This window comes from Lichenostomus cassidix, chromosome 3 (assembly GCF_008360975.1).
Source record: "Lichenostomus cassidix isolate B80296 chromosome 3, HeHo_3.0, whole genome shotgun sequence".
NCBI classification, from domain to species: Eukaryota; Metazoa; Chordata; class Aves; order Passeriformes; family Meliphagidae; genus Lichenostomus; species Lichenostomus cassidix.
Genome location: NC_139483.1, coordinates 44,770,779 through 44,787,532, shown reverse-complemented (window position 1 = coordinate 44,787,532; position 16,754 = coordinate 44,770,779). Strand labels below are relative to the sequence as shown.

At 37.0% G+C, this 16,754-nt stretch overlaps 1 protein-coding gene across 4 annotated transcripts in view; it reads right to left on the bottom strand.

The window, feature by feature from the left end:
- Positions 1–16,754, bottom strand: part of CHRM3 (cholinergic receptor muscarinic 3) — a 255,006-nt gene that overhangs the window by 174,853 nt on the left and 63,399 nt on the right. For 3 of the 4 annotated variants that reach the window (XR_014850852.1, XM_085055545.1, XM_085055551.1), the window contains exon 2: positions 701–813. Coding sequence is in view for 1 of the 4 variants with exons in the window: in XM_085055545.1 (XP_084911671.1) it covers positions 701–732 (32 nt within the window). In the remaining 3 variants the exon portion in view is untranslated. Of the gene's footprint in view, positions 1–700; positions 814–16,754 lie in introns of those variants that run through there. The other variant, XM_085055548.1, reaches the window with a different exon arrangement.

Genomic DNA, 16,754 nt, shown 5'->3' with positions numbered 1-16,754 from the left:
GTCAGTGGAACATTTTGATACCCAGATTTGGTTTGTCAATGCATTTAGCCAAATGAACAATGAGTGTTTTGGACTCATTACTGTAGGTCTGGGCACAAGCAATAATTCAATTATAATATGAGGAGACTTGCTTTCAATATTATTGATTATACAATACTTAACAGTGCTCACAGATACTATAATCAGATTAACTGTAGGCACAAAATAGAGAAGCTTTGCAAAAATAAAACTGAAAAAAAATATTTCCAAGCATTTTCTCCAATTAATTTTATACCTGTGTTTTATAGTAATTTGTAACACAGTTACACTTATTTTATTCTTAAATACATTGTGGTATGTGTCTGACCAAAAAGAACATTTGGTTGGAATCTAATTTGAATTAAAACACACCACATGAAGGTGAATATCCTTTCAAGTGGAAGGGAAAGAGAACATTTCAAGTTGTGTATCAGGATTTTTGTACAGCTCTAAAATCATCCAAAAAGAGAAAAGTTCTATACAGTTATTATTTTTGAACTTAAGTTTTTAAAACATTTTCAAACACCCTACGAAAAAAGAATTGGTTTTATGTATTTATTAAATTGACAACTCTAGGTTAATCCACATGAAAACAATGGGAATAACATCCAAAGTGGGTCACTGAAAACTTTTACTTCCTTCTCTGAAGTATTTAATAGATATGTACAGAAGCAAAACTCACCATGGACACGGAAGAGGAGAAGTATATCTCATGTTTCAGATGACTGTATATCATCCAACTGGTAGTCCATTATACCACAGGCTGATGAAAGATTTTGCCATAACCATCAAGATCTTAAGAAGAAATAAAAAATAGAAAAGTCAAAAGACAATCAGACACTGAATAAGTTAAAACTGAATGTTCCTTATTCAGAATATAGTTTCACTGGTCTTTAAAGCATACTTTTAAAAAGACAGTAATAAAAGAGCCTGTTCCACACTGTCACCATCCAGCAAGAGCTTCTCTTACAACCACTGCAATGACTTTTGCTCAGATACTTCATTTGCAGTTATTCTGCCGATTCTTTGCCTTTCAGCTGACTTCAGGGTTCATATTTTTTTTTGATGATGTTTAATGATGACGGTTGTATGCACTGGCCTTTTCTCAAAACAGTATTTTTCAAGAGCTAGTTTCTTTTCCTTCTTGTTTCATTTATGCGGGACTCTAATGTGCATTTTCTACCAAAACACAAAAATCCACCACAAGCCAAAATTAACTGCAGAGGTGGATGGTAGGGAAGAGCACTGCATGTAAGCAGGGAGCAGACAAAGCCAACACCTCTAACACGAGATATGCTGCTCAACTTGGGTTAACAGCACATGCAGAACAAGGAACACCCACCATCCCATCAACAGCAACTATTCCTATTAATTCATTGTTTCTCTTTTGCTAAACACAAAGGCCAGAGCTACAAAGCTTGCATGAGGATCTGATCCCAGAGCTGTACTTTTAAGCACGGATGATGGGCAGAACGGCAAGAGGCGGGTTCCAGGCCAAGTGGCTGTACAGCATGGAAGCAAAAGCCAATAGAGTTTCACTGGAAAGCTTATAATATCAGCAATTTTCAGCAATCTTGTTTTCTGCCAATTAATCCTTAGTAGGCCTTCTTGAAAGAATTTTTTTACAGAACCATTTTTTCTTGGTTCCTCGAAGTGCCCAGGAAGCGCTACAACTTAAACTGAAACACTGGCTTGACCTGAAAACTTGACAAATTTGGGGTTCTTGGGTTTGGTGGTTTGGGTTTGTTTTGGAGCTTTTTGTGTGTTGGTTATTTGTTATTGTTGTTGTCTGATTGGTTGTTTCTTGGGTTTTTTTTTTTTGTTTTTTGCTTCCTGAAAGCAAAAAGGGATGGGAGGCTTCCACCCCTCTAGATGCATCCCATTGCAGCAGTTTCAGATTTAAATATTTCCTCTCAAAAGAAGCTTTCAATTTTAATTATATTTAATGTCAAATCTTAGGTTAAAAGGAAGTTAAGATTAAAGTGAAAATGTGACCCCAGCACAGTGATTACTCTCGAATCAAAAGCTTTTAAAGTTGGATGTTTCAAAACACAGTTTTCATCAGATAGAGAATGAGGTTTTATGAGATTTCAGAGATCTCTCTGATGTGTGGTTTTACATTTTCCATAGAACTGCAAAGAACTTAAAAGCTAAGAAATTGATTCTCTTTTCACCTTTTAGGAGAACAACTTAGGTAAAATGAATATAATTTTCTGACATTTTTCCACAGACTATTTTTGTCTGCATCAATCACACTTTTCTTTTGACCTCATCCTCTGCAATTTTACATCTAAATTCTGTTGATAACTTAAGGACATTAACATGACCCTTCTAACCATTTAACCTTTTAGTCTGCTTTTCTCTTCTAAAAACCCACTAGAAATGCTGAAGGATGGGTTCAACTGAGCATAAATGGGTAGGAAGAATCTTCACAAAAATTTACAATAACCAATTCTTAGCCAGAGTTTTTATACAAGGGAATTAAGTAATTAATTTTCCTAACCATGACAGCTTTTATCATGGTGGAGACCAGTAAAAAAGCCAAAGCAAATATGCTTGGGAAGAGGCATTTTACTCACATACAATAGTCTTTGATGTGTGTGTTCTTCTAAGTACTTTTCTGTACTCACTTTCTCAAGCGCTTTCACAGGACAAAATTATGTATTTTCAAGCATAATTAGGCTTTGTTCAAACAATAAACAACTTTTAGCAGGTCCTACAACAGGCTACTTATTGCTGCTACTTGTCACATCCCTGCTGCCTTTGCAGCACAAATGCTAGATAAAGTGATCTGCACCTATGAAAAGGCACCAGCCTAGCCTGCCAAGACAGTCAGGTGGGCAATAATTGTTTTTTACCTTGAACAGGCTTAGAATTCACTGAAGGACTTCCTTACAGGTGATGAGAGGACAAAAAACAAAAACAAAAACCCCAAAACAACAACAAAAAACCCCACAAAAAACCAAAACAAAAAAACCCCAAAAAACAAAAAAAACCCCAAAAAACCAAAACCAACCCAACCCAAAAAAACCCCATACACAAAAAAACCACCCACAAAAATGAAAGCAAAACAAATAACCCCAAACGACATAAAAACTAGTAAAAAAACCCTGTAGAGTTCATCATTTAAAAAAACTGTGAGGAGACCCTTTCCCAGTCTCCTAGTTCTTTCCTTTAAAAAATATAAAATTAGCATGAGAAATCAGAGAGTCCTTTTTTTTCCTATTAGCACATGCTTGCCTTTCCTCTAAAGCACTATATTCCACAAAATTTTCAGAAACTTTGCATATTCTTTGCAGTGTGAAGTTGCAGAATGTAGAAGGCCATCAATATGCACAATGGACAGGGCCTGGTAAGGTAACTGATGCAGTTGTATTATAACTTCTGAAGAAGTACATTTTTATTTAAATAATTACTGTTTTAACTTGGAGGTAGATGCTGTTTAAAGTGAATGCACTCTTATATGTCAGTGGATTAGCTACACAGACACAAGCAATCACTGTGACTCAAATTCAAGAGAACTGACTGCTGTGAAGTGCAAAGTTATTAAAACATTTTAGCAGAAGCGCCTGACCACCATTCAGTCATATGATGGAGGGCTTTGTCCTGCAGGGCTAGATTCTTGAGCTGCACTGAAGGATGCTTTAGTGACCAATGTAAAAAGCTGGAAATGGTGTTTACACATGCTGCTGACAACCTTAATCTGTCAAGAAGATGTCTGCAGAGCCAAAACAATAGAAGGTTTTGGCTGTCCTGTGGTATCCTCACTGCCCATAAAATGAAAAGCCATAAACAGACTTTGATGTTTTCAAATACTTTAAGAACATGAAAGAAAAAATAAATCTTGCAAGGACTAAAATAATTGTATTTTTTGAGTATACACCAAACCAAATAAGGTACTATTCACTAGAAAGAGCCTTTTAAAGGTAGTTACTAAATATTAGCAAAAGTGACAAAACACCTGAAATACAAACAACTAAAAATCTGCTCACTGTAGCCAGAGTCCTAATCTGTTCCCAGCACTTAAATGCTGAAGGTGGACAGTAAGAATTTATTTTGTGACTTCTTCGCTGAACCCAAAACATCTAGTTGAATTACAGTTGCATAACTACATAAAAAACAGCAGTCCCTGTGCATCAGCATTTATATTGGGACTACATGTCCCTGCAGCCAGCCCCCACAGCATCAGCAGTGCTCCAGCACAGGGACAGGGACTGGCACTGGTACCCAACTCAGCACCAAGGGCAGCCTGCTTCGAGAGCACAGCCTCTAAGGTCAGTAAAATGAAAAAAGAATAAGCTGGTATCTGAGAATGAAGTAAAAATTTTATCCTAGATTCACATCTCAGAAATGTGGATCAGTTTTAGGATGTACACATCTCACTGTCATTGCCACAAAAGCCTTTCTGAAAACCAGCAATTTCCTGAGTGTCTTATGCAGCTACACAGGCACCCAGATGGAACACGAATTAGCAATTGATTTCATTAATTAGAAAAGTTGTTGTGAAGGAAGTGAACATTACTGACAGAAGCAGTTTGCAAGCATTGTTCTCGAATGAAATCTAAACTGTCATTTCAACAAAGGCAAAGGATTCTTTTTTTTTCCTGACAAGCAACCTGCACTGAAAACTAATTAGAAGCCACAGGTATTTTTCGTGTAGTTCACACTCAGTGAAAGGCTAATCTCGAAGAGCCAGTTGCAAATGGCTCAGCTTGTACAGATAAAGCCAACAAGTCACTCGAACACCCTTTCTTGTCAGATCACACAAGCCTGCCCCAGTGCTGCTCATCTGAACAGGCAGAGTGGAATGTGGTCATTCCCACAGCCACTGCCTCTGCTGCTCTGCATGCACCCCGCTGGGCCACCATGCATGTTGGATCCATGCTTCGATGTCAGATACATTCATCTTCATTCCTTAAAAGTGTAACACACAGGAGAACATTTTTTGGTACCCGCACCTCTAATTGTAAGCATAATTCTTGACTCACGTTCTTTTTGCTCTAAATTAGCCAAACCAATGGTTACTTCCAGGCATAATGTAACAAAAGGAAAAGAAAAACCCAACAGTGTTGCCAGCTGTGCAAAGCAGGAAGGAGACACTGTGTAAATGCATATAAGGGCTAAAGAGGTTTCATGACAAAACAGGTAAGTTACAGATGGTTTTAAATCATGGACTATATTCAAACTGATTGCTATTTACACAGTTTTCCTTGTTTAAGTGAAAATTCCTCATCAGGTTTGGTTATACAAAAATTTGTATCAACAACATGCTAAATGGCAGTTGATTATTCTAACACACTGAAAAATAACAACATATGGTTTACAACAAAACACCTTGCATTTGTCCCCTTAAAATGAACAAAACTGGATTGTATCCAAATTACCAAGAATTTTGGCCCCTAACAACTAATATAACTTGTTTTAATCAAATTTTGTTTAATGTTATGAAAATGCAACATTTTAAACTGTGGAGTAGCATATTATTGCTTGAAACCCTCAAGTTTGTTTTAAGAGTGAGACCTCATGACCACAATGTCTAATGAGTCCTGATAAATGATAATGATAATGAGTCCTTTGGTCTTTAAACAAACTGTACTAGCCACTGACCTATTTTCAAAGTTTAACCAATTCAGCTTGCACTTACACCAAAAATCTGTTAGTCAGAGGACAAAGAATATGATCTTCCATTAAAATGCTATTTTCCAAAAAGAAGAAATGTAGGGGGAAAAAAATGGAACAAAGCTGCATTTGAAGCACAGTTAATTAAAAATGCATCTGGCAGTATGCATTTAAAAAGAAATAAACATTCTGGTTATTGGCACCAGTATCCACCTCCACCATGAAGGGCAGCCTGCTCTGAGAGCAGGGGTTCTAAGTTGAATGCAAAAAGACTCAGATGATATCAGAGGATGAAGTAAAAATTTTATCCTGGATTCACTTCACTCTCTAGACAGTTTTAGACTGTACATGTCTCTTACTCTCTTTGCCATAAAGACACTTCTAAAAATTGGCAAGCTCCTGAGTGTCCAATGCAGCTGTGTACAAGTATCCAAAAGTAACATGAATCAGCAATTTTCACAAATAATTGGCTGATAATAACTTTCCAAAGAATGGATTTTCACTCAAAGAAAGAAAGGACTATTTACCTGTGATTTCTGAACAGTGAACTCTGCTCATAACAGAGCAAGTGAGAATATGAAACATAATTTACATTTCTCTTGCATCTTTCTTTGCTTTTTTTTCTCATAGTGATCCCCCACCTTACTATATTCCCATTCAATGCTTGCAATGACTTTAAGGCTATTTGCCTCAACTCTTCAAGACTCTGAGATATATAAATTATTACTATTTTATTGTAATTTATTTTAAAATGATCTAGTAACAAATTGTTGAGCAAAGCAAGCATTTGTATCCTCATATGAACCAAATAATATTTTAAGGAACTAGAGAAATTCCCATGCAGCCTGTTGTGCTATATAACACTCAAACCAGCAGTTTTTCTGTACAATAACTTCTGTACAAAAATTAGCACCTTTTGCCTGTGTGAGACGTGAATAAAGTAGAAGAACAAAGTCAGAATTGATGGCTTGAGCACATATTCTAGTATTTAGCAATAATAGTTCATTAAAAAAAAATCAAAAGAAAATTACCCTTAACCAGGAAATCATCCTTACCCAGGACAGATTGTGGATGGAGCTCAAAAGCAGAACATGGTTCCCTTAATCATCTTACTCCCACACAGCAGCAATGAGGTTGTGCTTAGCATTTGCCCACAAAACTAATCCTTTAGGGAACTCGTGTTAGTTAACAAAAACCCTCTAAACAGACGAGCCAGATCATCCATCACTTGTTAAAAAACAAACAAACAAAACACAAACCAACAAAAACCCACAACCTTGAAATACTCCCTGTGATATATTGATTATATTGTAATAAAACCTCTCTAGGAGAAATCAGGTTGCAACAGCTTCATGGCATCTCATTCTTAATGCAGTTCAACATCAGCAACACAGATCTGGATTCAGGAGTGAGGGGATGAGACTGATTGTAACCTCTTCAGAAGTCATTAATTCTCCTCTACAGTATGAAGAACACCCAGACTGGTGCAGCAAACACCCACTATATACACTATTTGGGATTACAAGATCTGGAACCAATCCTGGTTTCTTGGAAGCAAAGGTAAAATTTAAGATGTGGGGTAAAATCAAGAGTCAAAAATCCCCAGGGATCTTACAATTAGAGGTTCAGGCTAGAAACGTGGGGGTGTTTCTCAAAGCATGCAGCAGGAAGCACTGGAGAGAAAAGAAAATTTTAAAACTGTTTGGGAAGCAGTTAATAACTGTTGGTACTGCACTTCACTCACTTTGTTTGTGGATGAGTTACTGAACACTTGAAGATTGACTCTGAAACTTGCCTATGATGTTCAAAGCAATTCACAGACCACATATTCAGAGTGCAAGTTTTGGGACAGAGGAGGTAAGAACCTCAAATAATGGAATATAGGAACCAAGAAATTACTCTTTATCTCTTGGGGAAGGCATCTAGCTGGCCCATTTGTCAAAACTTTTTTCCTTGGAGGGGCCAAAGAAATGATGGAGTATCTGAGACACAGTCATCAAATTTTCTTCTCATTGCTAGAACAACTGTATTGCAAGTAACATCCTGAAAGTAGGAGCAAATTCACAAAAGATGGAAAGAGAGTTATAAAGTTTCATTACTTTTTTCTTTTAATTCTGTATTGCAAAATCACTAAGGACCAAATAATTTTGCTATAATTAATATGACATAAAATATTCAAAAGGCTTTGAGGTAGCAGAGAATATTCATCAGTTCACAATACCCTTTAAATTGCTGAGCAAATTAGTTCAGAAGATGTCTTCTGTTATTAATGCCTAAGTACATATTGTACAAATCCCAGATAACCAAGTTATATTACTGATTTTTATATGGGTGATAAAACACAACGTTTAAAAACCTATTTTTATTACCGCTTTAGCATAATTCTTGTTGTAACTTAACCCCAGGCACAGAGAGAGAGAATCAGCAACATTTTCCCTTGAAATACCAATGCTTTCCTGACCAAGATGTTGTTAGCCAGATCTTAATATTCTTTTTCTGCATTACTCTTGCTCTGTTACATGGTCTAGGAAGGTCTTATTTTTTTTAGGAAATAAGAAGGGACAGAGAATATTTTTTCTGCTAATATGATCTAAACAAATAAGATAAAGAATTCAGATACTACAAGGACATACTGTTCCCTACTATGTGGTAACTTTATTAGTAATAATTATGAGAATAAGTTACACACAAAAATCATTCAAAAGAGATTAAAGGCTTATGCTAAACTTATAAAAGCTATGACCTAAAGGCTAACCTTCAGATATTAAAAAAACCTTCCAAAAGGCAAAGAAGAACATGCTATATATGGAAAGATAATCACTTCACAAACTTTAGGCAGATGTCTGAAGAAACACATCACTCCTGTTTTGCTTCATTAGAACAGAAATTAGAAATACAAATGGAAAGAGAAATCATAGTTTTCAGCCTTGACAGACTCCAACAGAACACATCCTTTGAAACTACTCTTTATCCCATACCTTTTCTGTAGATGGAAGAGGTACAAATGCTTGTGCATAAGAGACAGACACATTAGTATAGTCAAAAAAATCCAACTCCTCAACCTCTCTTCTCAGTGGATTATAACTTTGTTAATTCAGCCCATTGGGCTGTAGGTTTCTATGCCAATGGACTTTTTCTGCTTCCAAAGACCCAGAAAGAACACTTCAGTAATTAAAAAATGATACACTGAGGAAACTCCAGGATATCCAGCCCAAAAACTGACCTTATTTCCTTGTCTGGTGACCAGACTGGAAGAGTTCAGCAGGTGGCCCACAGGCTCAGAAACACTTCTGTGAGCACAGCAGCAAAGCCTCACTCCTCTTGCCATGCACAGGCAGGCAAGGTTCTACCTGCACTGAGGAGATCAGGCAGTGTCTGGAGAAAACTTTCACCACCGAGTTTGACCAGCAAGCACCACTATGTCCTGCCAAGAGTATTCATCAATACCATCCTACCTTTCCCTATGCCCTCTGAAATAGGCAACTGCTGAAGAGAGAGAGCATAAAAATCCAACACTTGCTGTCACTTAAAAGTTAACTCTTCAGAGAGGAGAATGATTTCAAGGCTGGTAAAGGCTTAAAAGACAGATTATTAGGTATTTTCTACATTTTATTTCAAAATCTGTAATAAAAAATTAAACCAGAATAATTCAATAGAACATCAACAAAGGAAACTGCTTTCATTAAAGCACAATGTTCTTCTTTGGTCACAATTTATTCCTTATTATCCAGGATCATTCATATTGCCCACAGAACCATACAACCTTGTAACTGCTTTATACAAAATACTAGGAAAATTGTGTACTTAACAAACCCTACAAGAGTACGAAACTCTGATCCTACAAGAGTACAATACAGTTTTACAACTGGTATCAAAAGGGTAAGGGAGAAAATAAAAAGCAGCTATTACTGGTAGAATACTAGAAACTGTGTAATTAATTCCACTTAACAGTTACAATCTGTTTATTGTCTCTCTCTCTTTTTTTTTTTATCAGATTACATGTAAAAAGAGATTTGAACTTCATTCAGGCACATTCCAGAGCAAGTTTAAAAAAATCTCAATTTTTTTTTTTCTTAAGAGACATCCTTTTCACATGGAAGATGATTAACCATAATGTTTTATCAATTAAAATATTTTTTTAGAAGTACTAAAGAATTCTGAAAAAACAGTCTAAGTTTTGAACACACAAAAAATTGGTGTGTTTATTTCCAAAGCATAAGTTACAAGGGAAGATGGGGTGGACATGTTTTTTTATTTAGATTAGTGTTTGGTTAGTTTTGTCTTTAACAAAGAATGGAGTCCTTGTTAAAAAAACCCTGATAACTAAAATTGTCTTAAGTTCTTCATTTACATCACTATTTTGCTATTGCTACTGTTTTTAATAAAAAGACAATGCTATTTCTATACATTCTTCACAGAAAGCCTGTTAATCTTGGTGTCCATTCATTTTGCAATAAAATCAATAAAGATCAATACTATCTACACCTGTATCTGCAACAATACATCACAATTCTGGGATCTAAAACACACTGTCTTTTTCCTCCAAGTAGAACTAACCAGCAATTCCTCAGACACTCTGGTGACAGGGAACTGTGTTTATATTTTAGATAGTGACTTCGATAAGCCAAACATTAATGACCATCTCCTTCCAGGCAAAACAAACCTTTTTTGTAACAGAGCTTGTTTCTCCAGAGGTTTCTAACAGACAGTAATTGTAAGTGTATGATTTTAATCTCATCTTGAGGAATTTGTGCTGAAGTTCACTTTGTACATCCAGCCAAACTAAAGATTTTCGTGCCCTGTGAACTGAAAACATTTGATTCTCCCAAAGATGCTAACATTTTCTTTATAAAAGAGTGTAAGCCACCAAAGTGAGACAGCTGAAGAACTCCTAATAAGAAATACATCCATATATTGTCAATATTATAGTTCTTTCTTCCCAAGTACAACTTATGCATGATTGTCTTGTTTGCTTTTATTTGCTTTCATATTTTTCCTTTGCTTATCTCTTTGTCATGCTTGAAACAGCTTTTCTATCTTTTTAAACACTTTTTCTTCAGAAGCTTGTCGGAGCAAAAGAGTATTGTACTGCCTCTGAAAGGAGCCCCATGAGCTCAGACTCTCATTGCCAACAGTGGCCAAAAGCAAATATCCAGGCAGCAACATAAGTGATCCACAAGCACAACCCACCTATTCCCCAGCTTCCAGACACTTGACAGAACCACTGAGCCACATATGGTGGTGGCTTCTGTGCATGGTGTTATCTCCTTCTCCTACAATCCCTCTGCAATTCTTTCAGTTTCCCTTGCTATCCCAAATAAGTTTATAACAGCAGCAACATCAGTTGGAGACCAGCACTCAGCTGGTCTCCAACAAAATATATGCTCACTTGAATGAGCATTTCTAATGTCGGGTTAATCACTACTTGTTGTATCAGCTACAGTAAAATCATGATAATACAAAATGAAGAAACATCCTCATTACAAGGTGGTTTGTCTGTTTTCTCAGTTCTCAGTAAAAACTCTCCAAAAATGGAATGCAGACATGAGTCCAGTCTCTGACTTGTGAGCTTTCCAGAAGTTTCAGGATGAATAGGTAGTGGAAACAGACAGTAGTAATGAAAGAAGGCCTACTAAAAATGAGCAAGAAACACTCAGTATTAATCTGCTTTGTCTTGCAGCCATTCCATCTGCTGGCACCAGGAATACATGCAGATCTGTCCCTTCTGAATTGGGTCCACCCAGAGGATGATAGGAAAATGCTGATGGCATAAGACAGAAAACAAATTAACACCAAATAAAGCTTTGCTATTTTCTTTGCTTATAGAACAAACTGTTTCAAATTCCAGATCTAAACTGCATATCCCAATATTATGGGGGGGGAAAAATGCTGTTTTAGCAGCAAACAGTAAGAGAAATATTCTGGTAATGGTTGCATGAGAGAAAGGAAAAGAGAAAGCAATAGAGCTTAGAAAACACATTTTTATTCTTCTGTGAGAAAACGTGTCACAAAGAGAAAGCCCCATTGCTGTGAAGAATGGTCTGTTATAATTTTCCTATAGACAGAGACTTTATTGACTGGATATTAGATACTGAGAGAGGTGAAGATACAAGTCTGCACTGAGGTCTGCCCAAAACTAAGTGTGCCCAGGGTTGGATGGATGACTTGGAGAATGCTCTTTATCTTACCCCATCACAGGAATCCTGGCAGTCTCCATCAACAAGTTAAACACAGCATGCAGTACCATGCCTGGTGATAGAGGAGCTTGTCTATACAAAAGACTTTCCAAGCTTGATGAAATTTGCACCTGCCTAGTGAGGTCTTTATTTCCTGGAAAGACAGAAGGGCTCTGAAGAAATGTAATGCAGGAGCAGAGAAACACAAGGGAATGAGTAAGAGACACTGGGGGTGCCAGATGGCAAAAACTGATATTCACATCTGGCAAGTTTCTTTCACCTTTCTTCTACCTTAATATTCCAAGGTTCTCAGAGCAAGCTAACTTTTTAAAAATCAGAAAATTACAACACCACAAAGAAGAACACCTTAAAACTTGGCTCTATGGGACATTTGCTCTTGTCTTCCACTGTTGGTAAGTCTTCAATTGACCTTTTCAAGGTCTTGTGTACAGCCTGTATAGCAGCCCTTTCTGCCAGAAATCAAGCAGTATGCCATTGGCAGAGTTCAGGAAAACAAAGTTAATGAGGCAGTAGTGTTAGTGGGAAGGCTTCTTGGACCTCACCAAATGCTACTGAATTCACAGCTTATTACAGGTGTGCTGTGAGTGTGCACATAAACATGCAGAAAGTGTTAGAGAAATACAAAGAAGTAAATACTGAATCCCTAACTGGTATTCTGTTGCATAACTCTGAAATTCATGGAAATCTACCTGGTTTCAAAGCCCTGACACATCCCTAAGATAAAGGATTTTAAAGATGCCTTAAAGCACCCTGAAGAATGTATCTTACTATATAGAGCAAGAATAAAAATAAAGGGGCAGGAAGCATTCTTGTGGTAAGAGGGGAGAAAAACTTACAAAGTGACAGGCCATGAACAGTACCTAATCATATTTCAGGGGCTCATCACAACAGCTCTGTAAATTAAGGAAAGCAAAAATCAGTGCACATTGCAGGGAAGTAGCTGCTGCTGAGCTGCACACGCTGCATGTCCAATTTTGATACCTGATACAGGGACAGAATTTGTCACCTTGCCCCCTTGCCGGCAACTGTTGTGAACAAAAAGCACAGCAGAAGGAAGACAGAAACATCTTAAACCTCTCTCAGTATCAACAGCTTGGTACTTGTATAGTATTTACAGGGGGATGCTGCCAAGACATTGACCTCCAACAAAGCCTAGAGTGTGTGAATCAGTGAGGTTCAGCATAATCCCCTCATAAAATCTGGTAGTGAGTCACCAGGCACAAACAGCCTCCTGCTCCTTCTGCAAATGAAGAAGCAGGAAAGGGATGAATGAATGAATGAATGAATGGACGAACGATTTGTATATCTCTTTTCTCTGAAATCCTGGCTATGAAGAGGACACAGGCAAACAGAAAGCAGCAGCAGTTGCTGAAGGACATCACACATGAAAAATGGTAAAGAGAAGGGTCAGAGAAGAAAGAAACAAATATAAGACGATTCCAGACTAAAACGATAGTGTCTTCTTAAGACAGTCTGATTCTCAGACACACTGTCAACTTAAGCATCACTTAACATTTTTGGGCCTGAATGAACAATGTCATATCTTCTCCACTGCAGATCTTTCTTGCCTGAAAGACAATCATAAAATAGTTTGGGCTGGAAGAAACCTCTGGAGGTCATCTAGTCCAATCCCCTACAATTAGAAGGGACATCTTCAACAAGACCAGGTTACTCAGACCCCTGTCTAACCTGACCTAGAAAGTTTCCAATGATGGTACATCCACCACCTCTCTCAGCAACCTGTTCCAGGTTAAAAAAAAAAGAATTTAAAAAAAATTGCCTTATATCTAATCAACATTGATCCCCTTTCAGTTTAAAACCATTATCCCTTGTCTTATCATTACAGGCCCTGCTAAAATGTCCCTCTCCAGTTTTTTTGTAGCCTTTGAGTACTGAAAGGCCACAGTAAGGTCGTCCCAGAGCCTCCTTGTCTCCAGACTGAACTATGCCAACTCTCTCAGTTCTTCCCCATAGGAGATGTGCTCCAGCTCCTTCATCATATACATGGCCCTCCTCTGGACACATTCCAAGTATGTACTCTCTTAACTTTAGTATGTCTTTCTTCAACTACTACAACTATTCTGGGTTTCCAGATAAAGACATTTAAATGACCCTGCATATCATAAAAAGCTTTATTAAGTTATGACTGGACAAAACTCCAGTTGTACATACCTGTATATCAACAATAAAAAAAAAGTAATCTGTGCTTCCTAAAGGCAAAGGATCAGAAAGTGTGAAATCCTTTAAACTTTGTTTTTAAAGCATGAAAAGGGCCCACCACATACACATACACTTTCAATGCTATGTGAGAAAATAAGTACTTTAAAGGACTATTTTTCCCTGTGAAGAAATAAAAGGCAGAATTTCCCTTACAGCTTGTGCCAGGTAGAGAGCTGTAACTGTACAATTTTCCATGAAATCTGCTAACATCTCACAAGTAACTTACTAATTTTTCAGTTCATTGCTTGGCTAGAGATACCTAAATTAAATCTGGACATGTCACGTCCTTGGAGTCACCCGTTTATACTGGGACAGTGTCAGGAAGAGATCTGCTTTCCAAGACAGCAGTGTCAGCAGATGCTGTTGTAATTAGGGTATCAGACTGACTTTCACCAGGAAGATGATCCATTCCTGGCTTCAAAATAACATTTCTGCAAGGCCTTGAGAAAGTCTCTTAACCACTTCACACTCCACCTTCAAAAATGAGTCAGGTTATAGAAATCACACCAAGAACCCAGGTTAGTCAGGTTGTACCTGGATTCAAATTAATCCAATCTCCCTAAAAGGGATTCCCATTTTTTAAACATGTATTTTTGCTCCTGAAAAAGGTGAACATTTAAATACATCTTTTTAATTGCTTCCTGCTCTAAATGTGTCAAGCAATTCTGAAGCACTAAAAATGTTTTGGCATGTAGTCAAATAATACAAAAAATAAAAATTAATTTATATCATTTTCCTTTTTTCTGTTGTCAAAATGCAAGTTTTCTCTTGTCATCTTCCAGGAATGGCCAGTTTTACTAATCACAGAGAGCTCATTTGGCTATTTACAATCCTCTTGTGCGCCATAAAAGGCAATTAAAATAAAACTTCATGTTAGGATGTCTTTATCTCATCAGATGCATGGATGATTCAATTCTGCTTTATTACTTTGATGTCCAACTGGAATAAACTTGGTTTAGGATAGCAGAAAAAAATGAAGGAAACAAACCAAAAAGGATGGCCAAATGGAGGGAGTGAAGGTACTTTTATCTCAAAAATGCATGTCTGTTAGAGCTACAGGAAGCCTTTACATATTGAACCATCTTTCACTTTCCACATTTTTTTCAGAAGTTCACAGGCAGGAGGCCTCAACTCCAGGAACAGAAAGCCTAGAAAATATAAAACTACTCCACTCCACTCCAGTGCATTAACTTATGATGCCTCCAGGTGCCTATGCATAACTATGGTGATTTATACTGAAGGAACAGAAATCACAGTCAAGAATTCAGAGACTAAAACTCAGAGTAAACTACTTATTTTGCAATCAAAAGCAATGTTTGCAAAAAAGATTCTTCAGTGAATCTGTGTGACTGTCTACCAAGGCAGAGAGGTGCTCCAAGGCATGTATATTCCTCCAGATTTGTTACAGTAGAAGTGATGTGACATTCCAGAACTATTTTTTAAAAATGCTTATTAAAAAAAGAAGAATGGTTCCAACTATCAAAGGAAAATAAAAACTTAAAGCTGTTTAACATTTGCAACAAATCCCACATATCATATTCATCGCTGCATTATCAGACCAGTGTTTTTATCATTGCTTTGTTCTCAACTATTTGTAACAATTAAACAGTGAAAAAGTTTTCAGTCATTCTTGAAAACATCCAGAGGCACCAATAGTCTTTGATATACAGTTATTGGCAGTACACAACCCAGGGGGTTCTGTCTTACAACCACAGGATAACAGATGAAGCTTTCTGTATTTTTACTGTTTAAAGCTGCATTTCATATCTATTTCATTTTTAATTATCTCACTTTGTAGAAAGATTTTCTTTTATTCCTGCCAATTCCCACCCCTCCATTTTCTATTACATGCAATACATTGTGATTCTTTCTGCACAGATATATGCCAGTAGACTTGTCTCCATGCTGCAATATAAGAATGTTAGTAATAGGAAAAGAATCTAAACTTGTCAGAACTTTTTAAATTGATCCATAGAGAGGCATAAATCAAATTATACCACAATCACCAAAACTTGTTTTTGAACCTCTAATCATTCAGTAATGAGACACTGTCAATTTCACATAGAAGAACAATTACTTGTTCCCTAGAAATTATAGCCTGAAGTCAGAAAGGTTTCCCGTTAGAAGAGATCTATAAATTACATTGTACTTCCTGAAAATCTTCAGTAGTGAATCTCAGACAGGAGATGACTTCTTATTTATTTCCTTGAAATCACCTTACCAACTTCTGGCAGAGGTAGGGTCACAAAGAGTTTTTTCTCTCACTATGGACTATGGACTGTCCTATCAGCTGAACTACAATAATCTGTTTTTGAAATTCTTCCATACTTTGTATTTTCTTGTCATAACACATGTTACTGAGACACAGAGTAACAAAAGACTAAATAAAGGACACTGTCACAGCACACCGTGCAGCTTACACGTAAAACAAAACCCTCAAGATTACTATGATTAACAGTGTAAGGCTATGTCTGTCCTATTAACAAATACTCACAGTAGTTCTACTTTGAAACAAAATTGGAGAAGCCACCCGACAAGGGAGAGCAGAAGATGCCACATAAAAAGCCTGAGCAAGGGACTAGTTAAGTAATAATCACATGCTGCCTCTGTGACACAGGAAAAGCCAGCTGGCCATACAGAGGGGATAGTGCCACAAAATACATTTAGTAAAGCACATTGATACACCACGTCTATAATGGG